Source organism: Dryobates pubescens, chromosome 4 (assembly GCF_014839835.1).
Source record: "Dryobates pubescens isolate bDryPub1 chromosome 4, bDryPub1.pri, whole genome shotgun sequence".
In the NCBI taxonomy this organism is placed as follows: Eukaryota; Metazoa; Chordata; class Aves; order Piciformes; family Picidae; genus Dryobates; species Dryobates pubescens.
In genome coordinates, this window is record NC_071615.1 from 32,546,966 (window position 1) to 32,568,663 (window position 21,698).

Consider the following 21,698-nt stretch of genomic DNA (forward strand, 5'->3'; position numbering starts at 1 on the left):
CACTCCTAGGCCTTCTCCAGCAGCTGCCCACATTCAAAGGCTGCAGGCAGCCCTCTCCAAGCAGAGCCCTGTGTCCGTGCCAGGCTCCCACGGCCAGGCCATGGGCCCAGCTGCCCCTGCTGACCCCTGGCAGGAGCCCTCAGCAGCTGGGCTCTGCCATCAGCCCAGCTGCCCGGGGCTGAGGCCAAGCCAGGCTGCTCTTCACTGCCCAGCAGCTACAAGAAAAGATGCTCCATGATGTAGCTGCAGGATGTGGACAGAGAGCTGATGCCAGGGCAGTGCCATCTGGTCTGAGAGCTGCCTTGGCATCTGCCTCAGCCTCTGCCCTTGCCTCACCTTGGCGTTAGAGAAGATTACTGCAATTAACAGCTACCAAATGAAGATGGGGCAGAAGAGAGCAGGGGTGGTGACCTTTTCCTGCCTGCTCTGCTGTCTTTAATCAATGAATCGTATCACAGAATGGGTTGGGTTGGAAGGGACCTTCAAGTTCATCCAGTTCCAACCCCATGCCACAGGCCGGGACACCTCCCACCAGCCCAGCTTGCCCAAGGCCTCATCCAACACGGCCTTGAACACCTCCAGGGAGGGAGCAACCACAGCCTCCCTGGGCAACCTGTTACAGTGTCTCCCCACCCTCACTGTCAAGAATTTCTTCTTCATCTTCAGTCTCAATCTCCCCTCTTCCAGCACAAAGCCATCACCCCTCATCCTGTCACTCCCAGCTCTTGTTCAGAGTCTCTCCCCAGCTCCTCTGGAGCTCTTTCAAGTACTGAGATGCAGCTCTAAGTTCTCCCTGGAGCCTTCTCTTCTCCAGGCTGAACAGCCTGAACTGTCCCAGCCTGTCCCCATAGGAAAGGTTCTGCAGCCCTCTGATCATCTTGGTGGCCTCCTCTGGACCCTCTCCAACATGTCCTGCTTGTGCTGAGGGCTCCAGAACTGGTTATGGGATTCCTAGTGGAGTCTCAGCAGAGTGGAGGGGCAGTCACCTCACCTGTGATGCCATCATGGTTGTGAGCACACTGTGATGCAGCAGTAGCAGACAGCAGTGTGGTGCCAAGCTGTGAGCTGGCATTTTGTGCCCAGCATGCACAGATCCTGACACCCCCACACTGGGGCTTTTAAGGTTGCCTATGGCAATCAGTTCCCTCAGGTTATTTTTAGAGCATACCATCAAACATTCATGGCTGTCATCTACCACAGCTCAGCCCCTGCATGTTCCCTGGCTGAGGCCTGAGCTGTTTGCACTGCTGAGTCTGTTGTTATTAAGAGCTCAGAGAACCATGCAATGTTTGCAGTCAGAGAACTGATTGGAGTAGAAAAGCCCTCTGAGATCACCCAGTCCAGCCATCAACCCACCACCACCATGGCCACTAAACCATGTCCCCAGGTGCCATGGCCACATGTTTCTGGAACACCTCCAGGGGTGGGGACTCCACCACCTCCCTGGGCAGCCTGTGCCAATCCCTGACCACTCTGGCAGAAAAGAAATTTTTCCTCATCTCTATCTTAAACCTCCCCTGGCACAATTTTAAGCCATTTCCTCTCCTTCTGTCACCTGATCCTATGGAGAAAAGTCCAATCTCCACCTGGCTGCAGCCTCCTCTCAGGGAGCTGTAGAGAGCAATGAGGTCTCCCCTCAGCCTCCTCTTCTCCAGGCTAAACACCCCCAGGTCCCTCAGCTGCTCCTCACCAGCCCTGTTCTCCAGACCCTTCCCCAGCTTCCTTGTCCTTCTCTGGACCTGCACCAGCTTCTCAATGTCCTTTTTGGGGGAACACAGACAGAAACCCTCATTTCTACACTCTCCAAAGAGGAAAACTAAAACATTTCAGCTGAGAAAACATCACTGAAGAGTTCTCAAGTTATTCCTTCTGGGGGAGGAGAATCCAGCCACATGAATCTCTCAGCACTACAGCTGGGGTTTGCCTTTCATCTGCCTGACAGCATCAGCAACAGGATGATAACCCAAAAAATGAGCTATAAAAGGATCTGGAGAGCACTGCAGCAGCGCAGAGTGCATACAGCATCATCTGGGAACAACAACCCCGTGCAGCAGCACAGGCTGCAGGAGGATCCTGCTGCACAGCAGCCCCAGGGAAAGTGACCTGGGCATGCTGGTGGAAAACAGGATGGCTATGAGGAAAAATTTCTTCCCTCCAAGAGTGGCCAGGGATTGGAACAGGCTGCCCAGGGAGGTGGTGGAGTTCCCATCCCTGAAGGGAACTTTCCTGGAGAAGAAGAGGCTCAGGGGAGACCTTACTGCTCTCTACAGCTACCTGAAGGGAGGTTGTAAGGTTGTAGCCAGGAGGGGGTTGGTCTCTTCTCCCAGGCAACCAGCACCAGAACAAGAGGACACAGTCTCAAGCTGCACCAGGGGAAGTTTAGGCTTGAGGTGAGGAGAAAGTTCTTCACTGAGAGAGTCATTAGCCATTGGAATGTGCTGCCCAGGGAGGTGGTGGAGTCACCATCCCTGGAGGTGTTCAAGAGGGGATTGGATGTGGCACTTGGTGCCATGGTTTAGTAGTCATGAGGTGTTGGGTGACAGGTTGGACTTGATGATCTTTGAGGTCTCTTCCAACCTTATTGATTCTATGAATGTGTGGCCATGGCACTTGGGGCCATGGTTTAGTGGCCATGGTGGTGCTGGGTTGATTGTTGACCTGGATGGTCTTGGAGGGCTTTTCCAACTCAGACCATTCCATGGTTCTGTGATTCTAGGACTCCATGAGCAGTATCAGTTCTCTGCTTGAAGCAGGATCCCAGAGCACTGAGCAAGTCAGTGATAGCCACCCCTGAAGGTCTGCCCTGAGCCAGCCCAGCAGCTAGCTGAAGGGCAGTCTAGAGCCTGGGATGTGTTTTGCCCAGCAAATACGTTATGTCCCCACCTCTGGCAGGCTTCGTCCTCCCAGATCTTCCCCATGCATTTAACAGTGCTGACAGGAGAGCCTTTGATTTCAAGGCTTCACTTTTCAGATTTGTGCTAATTCAGTGATGGGACTGGGAGAGATGAACTCAACAGACTTGCAGATATACCTGGAGGCAGACAAAGAGCTCCTTTTGTTCTCCTTAATAGAAGCTATTAGCTTGATTTCTGCTTTGACTCAGCTTCTGAATCCCAGTCAAGGTGTTTGCACTGAAGAGCAGCAGCTGAGTTTGGACACTTTAATGGGAGACCCAAGTGTTTGCCTCAGCTGCTAAGGGATGAGGATGAACGTCAGGGAGCAAAGACAAAGCAGATTTCAAGGCTGCAAATGACAGAGAGGGATAATGCAAGACAAGAGCCGAGTTTGCATCAACACCAAGAGCAAAGCAGGAGAAGGAAATCCTTACTTTAACTTCCACTGTCTTCCCACCTTGCTCGATGTGCCTCTCAAGGTACTCAGAGGACAGCAGGTCACTGCAAGAAGAAGAAGAAAAGAGCCATGAGCCTGGAGTGTGTCCCTGCCCTCCCTCTCAGCAAGCACCCACTACAGATTTCCATCTGAAAAGGACAAAACCTGCAGGGATCTCTGCCTAAAGCTTCCATAAAAGTCCCTGCAGCAACCACCTCCAGCGGGGCTGCACAGCGCAGGGCACCGTTAACGCCAGGAGGTGGGACAAAGGACACACCAGAACAGGTTTCTTCCCAGAAGGTTCCTTCAAAGTTTTTAATTGAAGGGGGGTTCCCAGCTGTTGCTGTAAGTTAGGTGAGCTTTAAAAAAAGGAAGACTGCAGAAGGAGGAGAAACCTTGGAGTCCCAAAGCAGGTGGAGTCACCCCTGCAGCAGGCTGCATCTGAGGAGAAAAGGCAGCTCCTGAGCAATCACAGATCGGTAGGGGCTGGAAGGGACCTCCAGAGACCATCGGCTCAGGATGCGGTTCAATGGCCATGGTGGTGTTAGGTCAATGGTTGGGCTTGATGGTCTTAGAAGGCTTTGCCAACCAAAACTGTTCTGTGATTCTGTTCTGTTGAGCCCACCCCCCCTGCCAGAGCAGGTCACACAGGAACACATCCAGATGACACTTGAAAGTCTCCAGAGGAGACTCCACCAACTCTCTGGGCAGCCTGCTCCAGGCCTCCAGCACCTTCACACCAAACAAGTTTCTCCTCATGCTGAGGTGGAACTTCCTGGGTTCCAGTTTGTGTCTATTGCCCCTGGCCCTGTGCTAACAGGACACCACTGAGAAGAGCCTGGCCCCTTCTTCTTGCCCTCCACCCCTCAGATATTGATCAGCATTGATCAGAACCCCTCTCAGGTTGCTCCTCTTCAGACCAAAGAGCTCCCAGCCTCTCCTCCTCAGACATGTTCCAGTTCCTTCAGCATCCTCATAGCCCTGTACTAGGACACAGTAATGAGATGCCCTTGTGTGTTCTGCTTGTGCTGGGCCAAGGTCCCAGGCCAGCCATGGGCTGCAGGCCACCAGCATCTGTGAGTCAGCCAGCACAGCTGACCTGAGCTGGCTCCAGGGGGGTCCCAGACACCAGCTGCATAAAGGGGGAACTTTGAGGAGAAGGGAGGCTCCTGCTTGGGGTCCTCCTCACCTGGCTCTTCTCCTGCTCTTGAGGACTGCCTTCCTGTTCAGCGTGACCAGCACAACCTTTGCTGGGCTGAGCAGAACTTGCTGCACTTTGTAGTGATGTTGGGATGGGTTTGGTGGTGGCATCCACTGGCCTTGTTGCTGAGGCCTTGAGCAACCAAGGCTAGATGAGAGGTGTCCCTGCCCATGCCAGGGAGGTTGGAGTAGCTGATGTCTACAGCCTCTTCCAACCTAAGCCATTCTAAGATTAAATCTCTTCTCATGTCAACCTGTGGCTCTTCTCTCCTTTCCCTGCTGCCCCTTCTCTGCTGTGGAGGGGTCAGTGGGTGCTACAGCAACTTATAGAGCTTAGCCCCAGCCGCAGGCTACAGGAGACACCCCCTAACATCAGTATGGTGAGCTCAGGACCATGCTAGGTGGGTAGGCACAGCCATCAGGCCCAGGAGCAGCACCAGCCCTGAAGGTGCACAGGGCTTTGGGACAAGTGCTGGAGAGAAAAATCAAGCAGGCTTGGGCTATCAGACCTTCAGCCCCAGCCCTACAAGCTGCCAGCTTGCTGCCTGCATTAAAAGCTGGGCACAAACCCCAGCAGGGCTCTAACTGGAGATGCTGACAATGCTGAGGTGGTATAAAGAAGACAACTGAAAAAAAGTCCCCCAGGAAAGAGCTGGATGATCTCCAGGGCTGAATATCAGAAACAGGATCAAATTCAGTTGCAGAAGCAGCAACATGAGGCACTCAGGGGCTGAGGGGAATTTCTCTTCCCTTCTCCTGGAGGGCCTGGTTTCCAAGGAAGAGACAGGACTGCACTGGGTTCTGCCATAATGATGTGCCAGATCAATAAGGTGTCTTCCTGAGGAACACAACTGTCATCACACAATACATCAAGAAAATTCATTTCCAGTCAGACTGAGGTAAGATTAATGCCACTGCCCAAAGGAGACCTCTTCTCAAATCCTGTGGACAGCTACTGGACAGCCTTGCTTTGAAGGTTCAATTAGCTGGAAGGGCAGAGAAGCTCCTGAGGCATCAAGGGAATGGAATGCTCCTAAGGTTTAGTGAAAAACTGAGTTGTAAGGGCATCTGAATGCACCACAGATTTATACACCAAGGTGAGAAAGCAGCTAATTAGGCTGCAGAAGGTGCTGGCAGAACCTCAGGTGACTGTGGACTGGCAGTGAGTCAATGGCACTGGCACAGGCTGCCCAGGGAGGTGGTGGAGTCACCACCCCTGGAGGTGTTCCAGAAACATGTGACCCAGGGGAGGTTCAGGTTGGACATCAGGAACAATTTCTTCCCAGAAAGGGCTCTCAACCAACACCACTGAACTCAGAAGGAGCCTGCAGTTGTACTGGGGGGGATGACAAAGAGCAGCACAGGGCTGCCTTCTCATGTGGGCCAGACACAATTACTGCTGTTCATGTTTTTATGTTCTGGGGGATCATCTGCTGTCCTCTCCAGAGATCTGGAAACCCTGCCTGGCATGAGAAAACAAAGATTGATCATTCTCTGCCTTGTAAGAGCTGCAAGATGATCCTTGGGGTCCCTTCCAACCTGGCATTCAGCTAGGAGGTGACAGAAGATGGCAGTAAGCTCCAGACTAAGTAAAAGAGACCTTTCCTGGTACAGCCCCTGCCTGCTATGTGGAACCTCTTGCCACAGACAAGTATGGATGCCTGGAATCCACACTGGGAATGGACAAGTGAATGAATGGAACTGAGGACTGCCCAACACATGGAACCTGACTCAGGAAGTCTTGGAGGGACCTGGGGTTGTTTAGCCTGGAGAAGAGGAGGCTGAGGGGAGACCTCATTGCTTTCTACAGCTCCCTGAAAGGAGGCTGCAGCCAGGTGGGGGTTGGTCTCTTCTCCCTAAGAGCAAGTGACAGGAGGAGAGGAAATGGCCTCAAGGGAGGTTTAGGTTGGAGATAAGAAGAAAATTCTTGACTGAAAGGACTCTCCCAGCCTGGCACAGGCTGTCCAGGGAGGTGGCTGAATGCCCATCCCTGCAGGTGTTTCCCAGAGACAGAGATGTGGTGCTCAGGGCTATGGTTTAGCCCCAGCCTTGGTGGTTAGAGAATGGTTGGGCTGGGTGAGCTTTTCCAACCCAAACCATTCTATGCTGCCATGATTGATTGATTGATCATCATGAACTGAGGACCAAGAAAGTGTAAAACCAGATGAGAGGGAACAGAAGGGGATGTTCTCAGGCAGGCAGGGTGCAAGGCACAATCAGCATTAGCTGGCATTATGCTGTGGCTCTAAAACCTTCTCAGCCTCAGCCCTCAGCTAACTACAAAATCCAGCAGGATGAACTCAAGGGAAAAAGCCACTTAGGCACAGATCCCTGTCTCTGCCGAGCTAGGATGTCTTAATTCTCCTTTATCCTCATCCCCACCAAGAACCTTTCCTCACAGAGTCACGGATTGCATTGGGTGGGAAGGGACCCTCAAAGCTCATCCTGTCCAACCCCCTGCACTTAGCAGGGTGACTTCCAGCTAGATCAGGCTGCCCATGGCCACAGTAAGTCTGACCTTGACTGTCTCCAGGGATGGGGCCTCAACCACATCTTGGGCAGCCTGTCCCAGTGTCTTCCCACCCTCACTGTGCAGAACTTCCTCCTGACATCCAACCTAAACCTGCCCTGCCCCAGTTTCAAACCACTGCTGCTTGTCCTATCCCCACAGGCCCTTCTGAACAGCCCTTCCCCAGCCTTCCTGTAGATCCCCTTCAGATATTGAAATGCAGCTCTAAGGTCTCTCTGGAGACTTCTCTTCTCCAGGCTGAGCAGCCTCAACTCTCCCAGCCTGCCCCCAGACAGGAGGTTCTCCAGCCTTCTGATCATCTTGGTGGCCTCCTCTGGACTCCATGAGCTCCATGTCCTTCCAGTGTTGAGGGCCCTAGAGCTGGACACAGCACTGCAGGTGAGGTCTCCCTACAGCAGAGCAAGATCCCCTCTGTCCATCTGTGGCCATGCTGCTTTGGATACAGTCCAGGCTGCCACTGGGTCTCTGCTCATACAAGGTCTCTTGTTGACCTTCAGGGGGGTTTTAGTTATCTCCATTCTCCATGGATCTATCTGCTCTGATAGCCACAGCTCACAAACTTCCCTTCCTTCCACTCCAAAGCACTGCTGAGTTTGTTTTTATCTGCACAGTTAATTTGATGCTTGTCTGTGAAGTCGGCTAAATGGACTCAGCAGTCACAATTGGAAGCTTTTCTCAGATCAGGCAGCAGCTTGCACAATGGAGAGGAAAAGATAAAACAGCTGAGAAACAGAGAATTTTTTGGGTTGGAAAGGACTCCAAGATCACCCAGTCCAACCATCAACCCAACACCACCACAGCCACTAAACCATGGCCCCAAGTGCCATGGCCACACATTGCTGGAACACCTCCAGGGATGGGGACTCCACCACCTCCCTGGGCAGCCTGTGCAAATCCCTAACCACTCTTGCAGCAAAGAAATTTTTCCTCATCTCCAATCTAACCCTCCCCTGGCACAATTTCAGGTCATTTCCTCTCCTTCTATTACCTGATACTAGGGAGAAGAGCCCAACCTCCACCTGGCTCCAGCCTCCTCTCAGGGAGCTGTAGAGAGAGCAATGAGGTCTCCCCTCAGCCTCTCCCTCTCCAGACTAAACAACTCCAGGTCCCTCAGCTGCCCCTCACCAGCCCTGTTCTCCAGACCCTGGCTGACACTGTTGCTAGGCACAGAGACAGCAAGCAGAGAGCTCAGCATCACTCCTCAGTGCCACCACCCCTCTTGCCCTGCAGCATTTTGCTCATCAAGGGTCCACTCCCACACCCAGAATGGAGGTTAGAAATGCAGGTGGCTGACACAGCTCTGACCTGCACTTGAGTGTGGAGCTGCCACTAGTTAACACTCTCCTGTAGTGAAGGATGAGTTTGGGTTTGACCAAGCATGTCTCGAAGAAGCCTCCTTTCAACTCCCCTGTCGTCTCTGCTTGGCATCTCAGTGATGTGCTGAGGCAGTTCCAACAAGACAACAGCCTCCCTCCCCACACATCTGCATCCTGAACTAACCTGGTGTCCTAGAGGAACCTCTGCAGCTGAGCAAAGATCCACAAGGACAGTTTGGAGACAAGGAAATCATCCACTGCTGCTTGGCAGTGTGCACCTGGAGCCCACAACCCAGCGCTGGGCTGATCCCCAGCAGCATGGGCAGGGAGGGGATTCTGCCTCTCTGTTCTGCTGGGCCCCCACCTGCAGTGCTGGGGCCAGCTCTGGAGCCCCAAACACATGGAGCTGATGGAGCAGGTCCAGAGGAGGCCAGCAAGATAATCTGAGGGCTGGAGCACCTCAGCTATGGAGACAAGCTGAGGGAGTTGGGGCTGTTCAGCCTGGAGAAGAGAAGGCTGCAAGGAGACCTTACAGCAGCCTGCCAGGATTGGAAGAAGGCTACAGGAGAGCTGGGGAGGGACTTTTGAGAAGGGCTGGGAGTGACAGGATGATGTCTTCAGACTGGAAGGAGCTGGATGGGGATGGGACATGAGGAAGCAATTCTTACCTATGAGGGCAGTGAGGCACTGGAAAAATTAAGAGAGAAGCTGTGGAGGCTCCAGGGCTGTCAGTGTTGAAAGGACAGGTTGGCTGGGCCCTTGAGCAAGCTGCTCTACATGTCCCTTGCCCACAGCAGCAGGGCTGGTACAAGACCTTTAAGGCCCCTTCCAAGCCAGCCCAGGCTGTGATTCTGTGACTCTTCATTCTACTGACCCACAGGACCATGAGGCTGCTCCCTCTGGGGTCCTCTCTGCTCAACCAGAGAGCCAGCAGCAGCTCACAAAGGCCAGCATGGCTCTGCCCCCAGCCTCCTGCCCTGGCCAAGGAGCTCAGCCTCCTCATTTTGCTGCTTCTGTTCTTCATGGCTGAACACAGGAGCACAAACCAGTGCCTTAGAGGAGGGTTCAGGAGCCTCCCCCTCACTACAGTGTCCACCAGGAACACCACGTATGGCTCTGCCGAGGTTCATTCAGGTACCTGACACCACATTCCCACCTCCAGCACACTCAGGACCATATTCTCCTCCCCAGCACAGAAGTGCAGAAGGGTCTCCTGACTTCCCTCCTGCCTACAGGTTTCCAGAAGCTTGCTCAATACTTTAAATTATTTATGTTCCTAAAAATAACCTCTCCATCACGTCAGGGCTGGCTTAGAGCAGCAACTGGAGGGAAGGCTCCAGGTCTGCAGTGCAATGGATGTGACAGGAAGTCACCAGGGAGGCCAGGGTGGCCTGGAGAACAAGGCAAAGCCTTCCAAAAGCTCTGCACAAAGTCACAGAACTTAAAGAACCATAGAATCATTTGGGTTGGAAAAGCCCTCTGACATCACCCAGTCCAACCCTCAACCCAACACCACAGCCACTAAACCATGGCCCCACGTGCCATGGCCACACATTGCTGGAACACCTCCAGGGATGGGGACTCTACCACCTCCCTGGGCAGCCTGTGCCAAACCCTTGCTTATTGAATTTCATAGGATTTGTCCCCAGCCAGCTCTCCAGCCTGGCCAGCTCACACTGATGGCAGCACAGCCTGGGGAGTGTCAGCCACTGCTCCCAGTTTGGCACCATCAGCAAACTGGCTGAGGCTCCACTCTGTCCCTTCACACAGATTACTGAGGGATAGATTGAATGGGGCTGCAGCCAGTCCTGACCCTTGGGGGACACCACTGGTGCCATGAGTGTGTTCCCCCCAAACCCCTCTTTCTTCAGCTGCCACATTCAAAGCACAGAGAGCACCACATGGTGGAAGCTCAGGAAGCTCTGCTCCGGGGCCATCTCTGTCATGCCACCAAAGGGCCATCCACAGCCCAGCTGCTGGACACTTGTCTCAGCACAGCTCCCCTGCAGCACTGCTCACCCAGCACACAAACACCAGACCCCTTGGAACAAGAAAGTGCCTCTTTTTGATCTGCCCATGAGCTTCCTGCCCCAGGCCACCCCTTGTTTTCATTAGCAAAGCTCAACAAGAGAACCAGACCCAAACAGGACCTGACTCAGCCGTCCTGAATGGGTGACCTCTTGTGAAACCCTGCAAAACAACCCCAGAGCAACAAAGTTTCTTTGCTCCGGGACCACCGCAGCCCCAGGGCTGTCCTCAGGGTACAAACACAGATTTGAGCAGCTCTGTGGATAAGGGTTTGGAATAGGGCGGGGGTACAAACCATCAGTTACTGCCCCGGGGCTTGCAAAGGCTCCTTCCCAAAGGACAATCGAACTCTTGTCTGAGAGTCAAGCTTTTCAGCAAAGAATCCTGCCCTGGCTGGGTCAGGGCCTGGCTGACAGCCCCACTGCAGACTGACCCAAGGGAGGCAACACAGCATCCAGAGAGCTAAAGGTTTGCTTGCAGGAGAACAGGGTCCTTTGGGTTAGAAAAGCCCTCTGAGCTCACCCAGCCCACCCATTCTCTAACTCTACCAAGGCTGGGGCTAAGCCATAGCCCTCAGCACCACATCTTTGCCTCTGGGAAACACCTCCAGGGATGGGCATTCAGCCACCTCCCTGGGCAGCCTGTGCCAGGCTCTGAGAACCCTTTCAGTCAAGAAGTTTCTTTTCATCTCCAACCTAAACCTCCCCTGGTGCAGCTTGAGGCCATTTCCTCTCCTCCTGTCACTTGTTCCCAGGAAGAAACCAACTCCCACCTGGCTCCAGCCTCCGTCCAGGGAGCTGCAGAGAAGCCAGAAGAGCATTGTGTGTGCCTTCACCCATAGTGACAAGCTTGAAGATTCATACATTCATGGAATGGTTTGGGTTGGATAGGACCTGCAAGATCATCCATCCCAAGCCCCTGCCATGGGCAGAGACACCTCCCACCAGCCCAGCTTGCTCAAGGCCTCATCCAACCTGCCCTTGAGCACCTCCAGGGAGGGAGCATCCAGGACATCCCTGGGCAACCTGTTCCAGTGTCTCCACACCCTCACTGTGAAGATGAAGAAAAGGCCCAGTGCAGGGCTCTGAGAGACTTCAGCTTGAGAAGAATGGAAGCAGAGCAGGGGGAGGGAAAGAAGAGGTTCTCAGGACACCTGCAGACCATATGGGCATCTGGAAACATGGTCCTCTGCCAAAGCTGGATGAGAAGCACTGCAGGGAGCTTGCACCACTGTTTGCAGCCTGAGTCCTGCACTGTATGGATAGAAACACTGGGCACTGGGAGAGGGTGGAAGTGGCCCCACTCAGCTATGTGCACCATCTGACATGGCCAGGCACTGCCAGTGGTCTTGGTATGGGGACAGGCTGGGAGAGTTGGGGCTGTTCAGCCTGGAGAAAGCTCCAGGGAGACCTCAGAGCAGCCTGCCAGTACCTGAATGGGCTACAGGAGAGCTGGGGAGGGATTTTTGACAAGTTTGAATCCCTTGTCCTGTCTCTCCAGGCCTTTGTCACAAGTCCCTCTCCAGCTCTCCTGGAGGCCCCTTTCAAATCCTGGAAAGCTGCTCTAAGGTCTCCCTGGAACCTTCTCCAGGCTGAAGGTCCTCACCTTTCTCAGCCTGTCCCCACAAAGGAGGTGCTTCAGTCCTTGGGGCATCTTTGTAGTCCCCACAGGAGACCCTCTCCAGCAGCTCCATGCTCTTCTTGTGCTGGGGGCATCAGAACTGGAGGCAGTGCTGCAGGTGGGGTCTCACCACACATGCAAAACCCCACATTCCAGCTGTGTCCTCAGTTCCACAGCCCTGCTCCAGCTCTAGGTCTCTGCTGGTCCCACTGCTGGGCAGAGCAGGGTGGCTGCAGTGCCCAGCAACACTTTGAGTGAACACCTAAGAAGATGCAAGAGCAGTCCTGCAGAGCCCCTGCCTGCTGCCAGGGTCCACACGCCAATGCCAGCTTGCACTGTCCTCCCCACCTCGGAGGTGACAAATCCACCCACTGCCAGAACAGTTCATCTGTCCAGGACATCTGCTCCTGTGGCCTCTTTTTTCCCTCAAACAGGGCCAGATAAAGTGCTCTGGTGGTGACAACATTTCCAGCAAGCACTCTCCATCCTTCTCATGGATGTGTGCCAGCTACAGTGACAGAGCCTGGACACTACTTGGACATTAGGAGGAAGTTTTTCACTGGTGGTGGAACACCAGAACAGGTTGCCCAGAGAGGCAGTGGAGGCCCCATCCCTGGAGACATTCAAGGTCAGGCTTGATGGGGCCCTGAGCATCCTGCTGTAGTTGAGGATGCCCCTGCTTACTGCAGAGGGGCTTGGACTAGATGACCTTTGGAGGTCTCTTCCAACCCAGACTATTCTATCATTCTCTGAATTTGTGGATCTATGAATGAGCAGAAAGGTTCTCCTGACTCCCCTTCTCCTGACTCCCCTTCTCCTGACTTCCCTTCTCCTGACTCCCCTTCTCCTGACTTCCCTTCTCCTGACTCCCCTTCTCCTGACACACAGAGGTGCTACGGAACGCTCGTTCAGCTTGGGCTGTGTCCCAACAGGGGGCTGGCAGTGCTGGCCCTCCTAGCAGTGCTGGTTCAGTTGTGTTGATGGGGAGGGCCCTGGGTCCATGAGAAATCTCCCTTCAGAGCCAGAAGATTTGCTCTAAAAAGGGAATTCTTCAGGAGCCGTCTGGAAGCTGAGCAGACAAATGTTCTCTGTTCCCCCAGAGCCCCTCCTGCACGCAGTCTGGGCAGGCTTTGCTGGGCTTTTTTAAGCTCCTTCGTGGGCTTTTTCCCCAGCACTCCAAGTCTCTATTGTTAACTTCTGCATTATTTAAGAGACACTGAGTTTAAAAATAGCTGCAGCCCGCCAGGGAACACGGGAAAGCAGGGAGTGGAGAGCCAGAGCTGCTGAGGTTCTGCCAGCAGCGCAGCACCGCAGCCCCCTCCCCACCCCAGCCTCACAGCATCACTGTGACACAACACAGCTCAGAGCAGCACAGCCAACCCTCAGCAGCTGGCTCAGACATGTGCCCACCCACAGAATTATTTGGGTTGGAAAAGCCCTCCAAGACCATCCAGTTTAACCACCAACCCTACACCACCATGGCCACTAAACCATGGCCCCAAGTGCTACGGCCAGGAATGCCTCCAGAGATGGTGACCAACACCTCCTTGGGCAGCCTGTGCCAATCCCTGACCACTCTCACAGCAAAAAATTATTTCCTCATCTCCAAACTAACCCTCCCCTGGCAAAATTTCAGGGCACTTCCTCTCCTTCTATCCCCTGTTCCTAGGGAGAAGAGACCAACCCATATCTGGCTCCAGCCTCCTCTCAGGGAGCTGTAGAGAGCACTGAGGTCTCCCCTCAGCCTCCTCTTCTCCACACTAAGCACCCCCAGGTCCCTCAGGTGCTCCTCACCAGCCCTGTTCTCCAGACCTTTCTAGGAGTGAGGGTTATCTAGTTCTGCCATCAATGTCCATGCACACACACAGAGTCCTAAATGCTTTGGTCAGGGGGCAGCTGATCTCAGGGCCTGAGATCTCCAAGGTGCTCAAGCTGTGGCCTCTTACCCCCACACTGAGTTCCTTCTGCTTGGCTTTCCAAAGACAACTGGAACAGCCTCGTTAGCAGTGCTTGTAACTACTGCACAGGGAGATGCCCACTCCTGGAATGCTGAATGCAGCAGAAAGGGATTTGAGACCTGAGGCCAAGTTCTTTTGATTAGGATGCCTGCCTGCAGCTCCTGCTGAAGTCAACCATTCTTCCCAACATTCATCCAAAGGCACCATTGGACAGAGAGCATTTATTCTGTGCTGCTCAGGAGTCTGAAGAGGGACAATCTGAAATGCAAACCTGAAAGCTGGCTATTAGGGCTGGACAAAGCAGAGCTGAGAGGCAGCAGCTGCCCAAGTGCAGGAGCGTGACTGAGTCTGCCACAGCCCTTGTGCAGCTCCATCAGCAGCTTCTTCTTCACCTGCTGGGGTGACACAGATGACACAACACCAGGGCAGCCACACAGCTGCAAGCTGCCTGTACCCACAGCCTGACCAGAAGCACTGAAGGGGCCAGAAGGATGGAGAACAGCTCGTGACTTGCTCATTCCTCAGCCATCCCCTTGCATCCAGCTCTCCTGGAGCCCCTTCATGTACTGTCAGGCTGCTCTAAGCTCTCCCTGGAGCCTTCTCTGCTCCAGGCTGAACAGCCCCAACTCTCTCAGCCTGTCCCCACAGCAGAGCTGCTCCAGCCCTCTGATCACCTTGGTGGCCTCCTCTGGGCCTGCTCCAACAGTTTCATGTCCTTGTGTTGGGTGCTCAGGGCTGGATCCAGGACTCCAGCTGGGGTCTCATGAGATAGGCATGACCTTGACCTGCTGCCCACTTGTATGCTTGGGCATAAAGTGCAGCATTTCTGCTGTCCAGACACAGCAGGACTGGAATGAAGATGGCCTCAGATGACCTTCAGAGCTCAAACCCCACAAAAAACACAAAAAAACCCCTGACCCTCAGAGTGTCAGAAATGCCCTACAATGAGGGCCTGCCCTTCCAGACTGCTAGCAGCAGAGGTACCCCAGCCAGAGCACCAAACATGGAAAACAGTCACAGAAGTGATGGATTCCATCTTTGGAATGGATGGGAGCTTGAGGAGGGGAGATTCAGACTGGCAATGAGGAAGAAATTCCTGACAGTGAGGGTGGGGAGACACTGGAAGACCTTGTGCTGTGGATGTCCCCTCCCTGGACATGTTCAAGGCCAGGCTGAATGAGGCCTTGAGCAAGCTGGGCTGGTGGAAGGTGTCCCCTCCCATGGCAGGGGGTTGGACCTGGGTAATCTTGAAGGTCCTTAGGATATGATTCTCTGCTGAGAGGATTTACCTGTCCATACGTACCTCCCCAAACAGCTCCTCAACAAAAACCAAGTGATGTGATAAGAGGTACAAGAAAATGGGTACAAATTAATCTGGCTGTTCAAAAGTTGGGTTTTAAGGGGGTTTATTATCTTGGGAAACAGATCAGGAGGAGAAAAAATGGCTGGTTTGGTATTTTTTAGGTGCCCTTTTACACCTCGAAAAGGGGAAGAAGCCCAGGCTGAAGGAAATCTACCTTTGTAGATCACCTTCAATAAAAGCAGAAGAGGATTCTTGTCCTTCCTCTCACTGTGTCTCACACCACATGACAGCACTTTGATTCCCTCTGGGATGGCAGAAATGAAGGAAATGGAACAGAATGAGGACACAGCCCAGTGCTGGGAGCGTGACCAGTTCTTGGGCACTTCTCATCTTAAAGACACTGAGCTCTGCCATAGTGCCAGTCCTTCACCCAACTGCCCAAGGGACCTCTTCTGGCCTAGGTGAATGTTACCTATTTTATCAATTTTAGTTTGGATTTTCAATCCAAGCAGAGTGCAGACTACTTCTCAGAATCATAGCAAGGTTTGAATTGGAAGGGACCTTCAAGATCATCCAGTTCCAACCCCCTGCCATGGGCAGGGACACCTCCCACTAGTCCCTGAGCCTTCTGAGCCCCAGTTCCAGCTTTCCTGTCAGCTTATCTGGCAGGTCCTTCTCCCACATTGCCCCCATCAGCTTGGCACTCCTCCTGCTCAGCTGCTGCTTGAGGATCTCCACATGGTGTGCTGTGACTTGCTGAGGCATGTGGCTTGGTATGAGACTTGTCTGCCATTCCTGCTCTGGAAGCAATCACAACCTCTGCTCTCCTCAGTGATGCCCAGTGACAGGCTGGGAGAGCTGGGGTTGTTCAGCCTAGAGAAGAGAGAGCTGCAGGGAGACCTTAGAGCAGCCTTCCAGTACCTGAAGGGGCTACAGGAGTGCTGGGGAGGGACTTTTGACAAGGGCTGGGAGTGACAGGACAAGGGGTGACAGATCTGAGCTGGAAGAGGGGAGATTGAGACTGGAGATGAGGAACAAATTGTTGACACTGAGGGTGGGGAGACTCTGGAATAGGTTGTCCAGGGAGGTCCAGGATGCTCCCTCCCCAGAAATGTTCTAGGCCAGGCTGGATGAGGCCTTGAGCAAGCTGGGCTGGTGGGAGGTGTCCCTGCCTAAGGCAGGCAGTTGGGACTGGATGATCTTGAAGGTCCCTTCAGATCAACCCATTCTGTGACTCTATGAACTGCACTTCTCAGGCCAGCTCAGAGAGCTGACCCCTTTGCACTCCACACAGCCCAAAGTGTACAATCCAGAATACATTCAGCAATCTGCTTTCCCCTTGCAGTTTCACAGCACCTTGATATTAGTGCTGGAGACCATTTGCCAAGAGAAATCACAGGCAGGGTTTCACCAGATGGCTGATGGAGAAGCTGGCACCTCTCTGTTGAACCGTCATTGACTGTGCTTCTCTTCTCAGCAGCTTTTGGTCAGCATTGATGAGATCCCCCCTCAGGCTGCCCCAATTCTCTCAGCCTGTCCCCGTTACAGAGATGTTCCAGGCACCTCAGCAGCAAGTCCCTCTCCCTCTTGAACTGGGAAGCCCAGAACTGGACACAACGCTCCAGATGTGGCCTCACCAGGGCAGAGTTGGGAGCTAACAGTTACCAGTTTTCAGCAACTCCATCTTTTGACATCTGCCTGAGTACCAAAATCTGCCCTTTCTGGTGAAAGATTGCAGCTGAAATGATCCCACTCAGTGTTACCTAACACTGCAGGAGCTACCAAATAGTAACCATGGGAGCATCAAAGCCACAGTGGTACCTGAGACAGTACCAACAGATTCAAACCTGCTACTACAGATTAACTCAATGCTTGGAACCAGGGCTAGGGTAACCCAGCCTCCAAAACCTCCCCTGGAAAGGACATTTCAGTATTTCAGTGGCACTAGGTCCTGGAGGAATGTAGAGTAGGAGGTGGTCATCACTTACTGGTTCAGTGTCACGTCTAGGATGAAGGATGATCCAAAAGCATCCACCTGGAAGCTGGCTCGAGCGATGTGGGTGGACTGCAGGAGGGAAATGGTTGTGATTAGCATCCAGGCACAACAAAGCAACTCACAGAGCTCTGGGAGTGCAGGCAGGGAAGACTGACAAAAACTGTACTGCTGCAGCCAAAGCAGTCTGGGATCAGCAGGCAAAGGTCTGTCTGCTGAGTCATGGAATGCTTTGGGTTGGAAAAGCCCTCTAAGATCAGCAAGCCAACACCACCATGGCCACCAAACCATGGCCCCAAGTGCCATGGCCACATGTTTCTGGAACACCTCCGGGGATGGGGCTTCCACCACCTCCCTGAGCAGCCTGTGCCAATCCCTGACCACTCTTACAGCAGAGAAATTTTTCCTCATCTCTAGCCTAAACCTCCCCTGGCACAATTTCAGGCTATTTCCTCTCCTCCTGTCACTCATTTCTTAGGCCCCAGATAGCTCCAGCCTCCTCTCAGGGAGCTGTAGAGAGAGCAATGAGGTCTCCCCTCAGCCTCCTCTTCTCCAGGCTAAACAAGTCCAGGTCTCTCAGCTGCTCCTCACCAGCACTGAGCAGAGCACATTGCAGCTATTTGCAGCTCTGAAGGCTCCCAGGAAACAGGAGAGCCACGGGATGGAGCTCATTCATGAAAGCCACTTTCAGGCACTTTGGAGCAGCTTCAGCCTGGTTCTTAGTTTGTTCCATGGAAACCTGCCCATTAAGATTTGGGGCATGCAGAGAGAGAGATTTCAGAGGGAACACCAAAGGGCCATTCACAGCTCTCAGCTACACCTTCCCTAAGGTTGGACCTGATGATCTCAGAGGTCTTTTCCTACCTTCATGACTCCATAATTCTAAGCCCAGGGCAGTACAGCTGCAAGCAATGACTTACTGAAAACTCTGGAAAGCAGAACACAGGATGGGAGCATGGGAAGCATCAACTTCACTCTCTCAAGCTCCTGGAAGGCTCTCAATAGGCATTAAATGCAAAATGCTGAGAGCTTCAGTTGCCCTGGAGAGTGCAGGGAATCACTCCAGATCCAAGCTGCCCTGCAGCAGGATTGGGTTTGCATGTTTCTGTAGAGGAGCAGGAGTCATGGTGGGGATTTCTACATGAACACTGAGGGGCTGGAGCAGGTCCAGAGAAGGGCAGCTCTGCTGTGAGGACAGGCTGAGGGAGCTGGGGCTGTTCAGCCTGGAGAAGTAAAGACACCAGGGAGACCTTAGAGCTGCCTTCCAGTACCTGAAGGGATCCCACAGGAAGGCTGCAGAGGGACTTTTCCTGAGGGTGTCTAGAGACAGGACAAGGGGGAATGGTTTGAAGCTGAGGCAGAGCAGGGTTAGACTGGAGCTGAGGAAGAAGTTCTTCAGTAGGAGGGTGGTGAGACTCTGGAATAGGCTGCCCAGGGAGGCTGTGGCTGCCTCCTCCCTAGGGGTGTTGAAGGCCAGGCTGGATGAGGCTTTGAGCAGCTGAGTCTAGCTGAGAGGTGTCCCTGCCCAGGGTGGGGAGGTTGGAGGAGATGAGCTCTGAGGCCCCTTCCAACCTGAGCCATTCTGGGATTCTGTGATAAGGAAGAAGAGAATCAAAACCATATGGTGACATCATCTGCAATTCATCACAGTCCCTGTTTCTCACTTCCCAAGCATCCTTCATAAAGCACTGAGATTTCTTCACTAAGTCCTTTCCAATTTCTATCAAAACAGAAGGATGTCTTTGGGGGGAAAAAAAACTAAACAATTTAAGAGACATTTCTATTTTTATCTCTGCCCTCTGATGTAAAGAATTTTATATCCACCACTATTTACTGCACTGTGGTGAGGAATTAAAAGATTCTGATCAAATCTGTAGACTGCAAAGAAAGCATCAAGAGAATCAAGAGAGGAAATAATCCAGAATGTTCTTAAATCCATGGAATATGTGGGGTTGGAAGGGACCTTCAAGATCATCCAGTTCCAAGTGCCCTGGGCAGGGACAACACCCATTAGAGCAGGTTGCTTCAGACCTCATCCAACCTGGCCTTGAACACCTCCAGGGATATTTATTTGATGTCCTGCCCCACCTCTTTAACTGGAGAACAGAAGCCTCCAGCTTGTTACCAGCCCCTTAGGTGTGCATGAAATGCTCTTAAGATCAATAAGAACACAGCTCCAAGTCCATGGGAAGCTCCAAATCCAGGGGAAATCCAAATCCATACATGAAAGGAATTAAAACAAAGCACATTAAACACTTAATGTGGATTTAGGAATTTGAGAATTTTAACTGTGGGTTTGGGAAAGAACTTAAAGCAGCTCAATGAGTGTGGAATTCAGTGCTGCTGAGCACGTGGACACTTCATCAAAGCCAATTTTCAGCCTGAGCTGTGCTGTAAGAGACCCAGAGCAGCTCAGGATCTTGCTGCCGTGTGTCAAATCAGAAATGGGTTCCAAAAGTCACTTTTCCACTTGTCTTGGGATGCAAAAAAAAGCTTTGCTCAGGGGCAAAAATTGGGAAACAAGCCCAGGACTAAGAACAACGATAAGTATCTGCAGGGCAAAGAGTCTCTGCCACAAAGCACACCATGAACAGAACAGGCAGAGGACTCCCTCAGGCCCCCTCCAGGGCCTCTTGGAGACCTTTCATTGTAATCTAAAGTTCAGCATCACCAACTGGCTGCACATCTCATATGTCTTTAGATGAACATTGAGGGGCTGGAGCAGGTCCAGAGAAGGGCAAGGAAGCTGGGGAAGGAAGGGTCTGGAGAATATGGATGGTGAGGAGCAGCTGAGGGACCTGAGGGGGTTTAGTCTGGAGAAGAGGAAGCTGAGGGGAGATCTCATTGCTCTCTACAGCTCCCTGGGAAGAGGCTGGAGCCAAGTGGCAGGAGGGGAAATGGCCTCAGGTTGTGCTAAGGGAGATTTAGGTTGGACATTAGGAACAATTTCTCCCCAGCAAGGGTTCTCAGGCACTGTCCCAGGCTGCCCAGGGAGGTGGTGGAGTTTCCATCCCCGGAGGGTTTTCAAGGATGTGTGGATGTGGTGCTGAGGGACGTGGGTTAGTGGCAGTGGCTGAGCAGCAGTGGTGGGACTCTGAGCTCCAGGCAAGCTGTTGGACTTGCTGATCAAAAAGGTCTCTTCCAACCTCCACAGCTCCATGACTCTATCATGGTTCAGTCTTCCCACAAACAGTTCTCAGGCAACAGCAGGAAGTTTAATGACATTTTGCAGCACCAGAGGCTCAGCAGAGCTTGATGGAACCTGCAGCCTCTTAGCCACGCCAATAGGTTGCTCAACTGACTGCTCAGAGGATGGCTTTGAACTGTGGCTCAGCCTCCACACTCCAGAAGCAAAATTCAGTTTCAAGTGGGACAGGGTGAGAAGAGCCCACTCCAGAACTGCTTCTCCTCTTGGTGCAGCCTAGGAGATCCTAAAGGAGCAAGGTTTGCACTGTAGATGTTCTTGACAGCTGCTGAGGGATTTATTCTTCTTCTCATTCCCACAGAATGTCAAGGGCTGAGACATTGTGAAGAGACATTTGTGGAGCAGGCAGGGCTCCTGCAGCCTGCTGTTATTCTGGGCAGTGTGTCAGCTGCAGCCAGGGCTGCAGCCCCCACGCTCACACACATCACTGCCAGCAGCAAGGCACCACTAAAGAACATTCACCCACCCAAACTCTCTCTAGACCCTGCCTTACCCTTCCAGTCTAGAAGATGCCTTTTCTAAAGCATGGCCACTGGCTGCAGGTTCCTGGTCTGGTTTCACTCAGAATCACAGAATTGTTTGGGTTGGAAAAGCCCTCTGAGATCATCCAGTCCAACCACCAACCCAACACCACCATGGCCACTAAACCATGGCCCCAAGTGCCATGGCCACACATTTCTAGAACACCTCCAGGGAGGGGGAACTCCACCACCTCCCTGGGCAACCTGTGCCAACCCCTGACCAAAGGAATTTTTCCTCATGTGCAGCTGCTGTCACCCAGCACCCCCAGGTCTTTCTCTGCTGGGCACTTTTCAGCCACTCTGCCCCCAGCCTGGAGCTTTCATGGGGGTGTTGTGACCCAAGTGCAGGACCCAGCACTTGGCCTTGTTGACTCTCATCCCACTGGCCTCAGCCCATGGGTGCAGCCTGGCCAGGTCCCCCTGCAGAGCCTTCCTGCCCTCCTGCAGACCAACACTGCCTGCAGCGAGGTGTCCTCTGCAGAGTGCCTGAGGGTGCACTGGCCATTTCATTTCAAGAAACAGAGACTGTGGAGGGCCATTTGGTGCAGGGGGGCAAATCAGATCTGCTCAAAACCCCAGATGACACCCCAGATGACTCCCCAGATGTCCCTGTCTGATGCCAAACACCCAGCAACTGTCCCAGGCTTCTTAACGTCCTTTAACTGAATGCATTTTGCAAGCTGGGCTCCTCCTG

General features: G+C 53.0%; 1 protein-coding gene across 1 annotated transcript in view; it reads right to left on the reverse strand.

The window, feature by feature from the left end:
- The window catches only part of ADAM22 (ADAM metallopeptidase domain 22), an 83,957-nt gene that overhangs the window by 52,778 nt on the left and 9,481 nt on the right, over positions 1-21,698 (reverse strand). Inside the window, exons 3-4 of the mRNA XM_054161040.1 lie at positions 17,274-17,350; positions 3,329-3,395 (exon numbers count right to left, since the gene is read on the reverse strand). Coding sequence (XP_054017015.1) covers positions 3,329-3,395; positions 17,274-17,350 — 144 coding nt within the window. The remainder of the gene's footprint in view (positions 1-3,328; positions 3,396-17,273; positions 17,351-21,698) is intronic.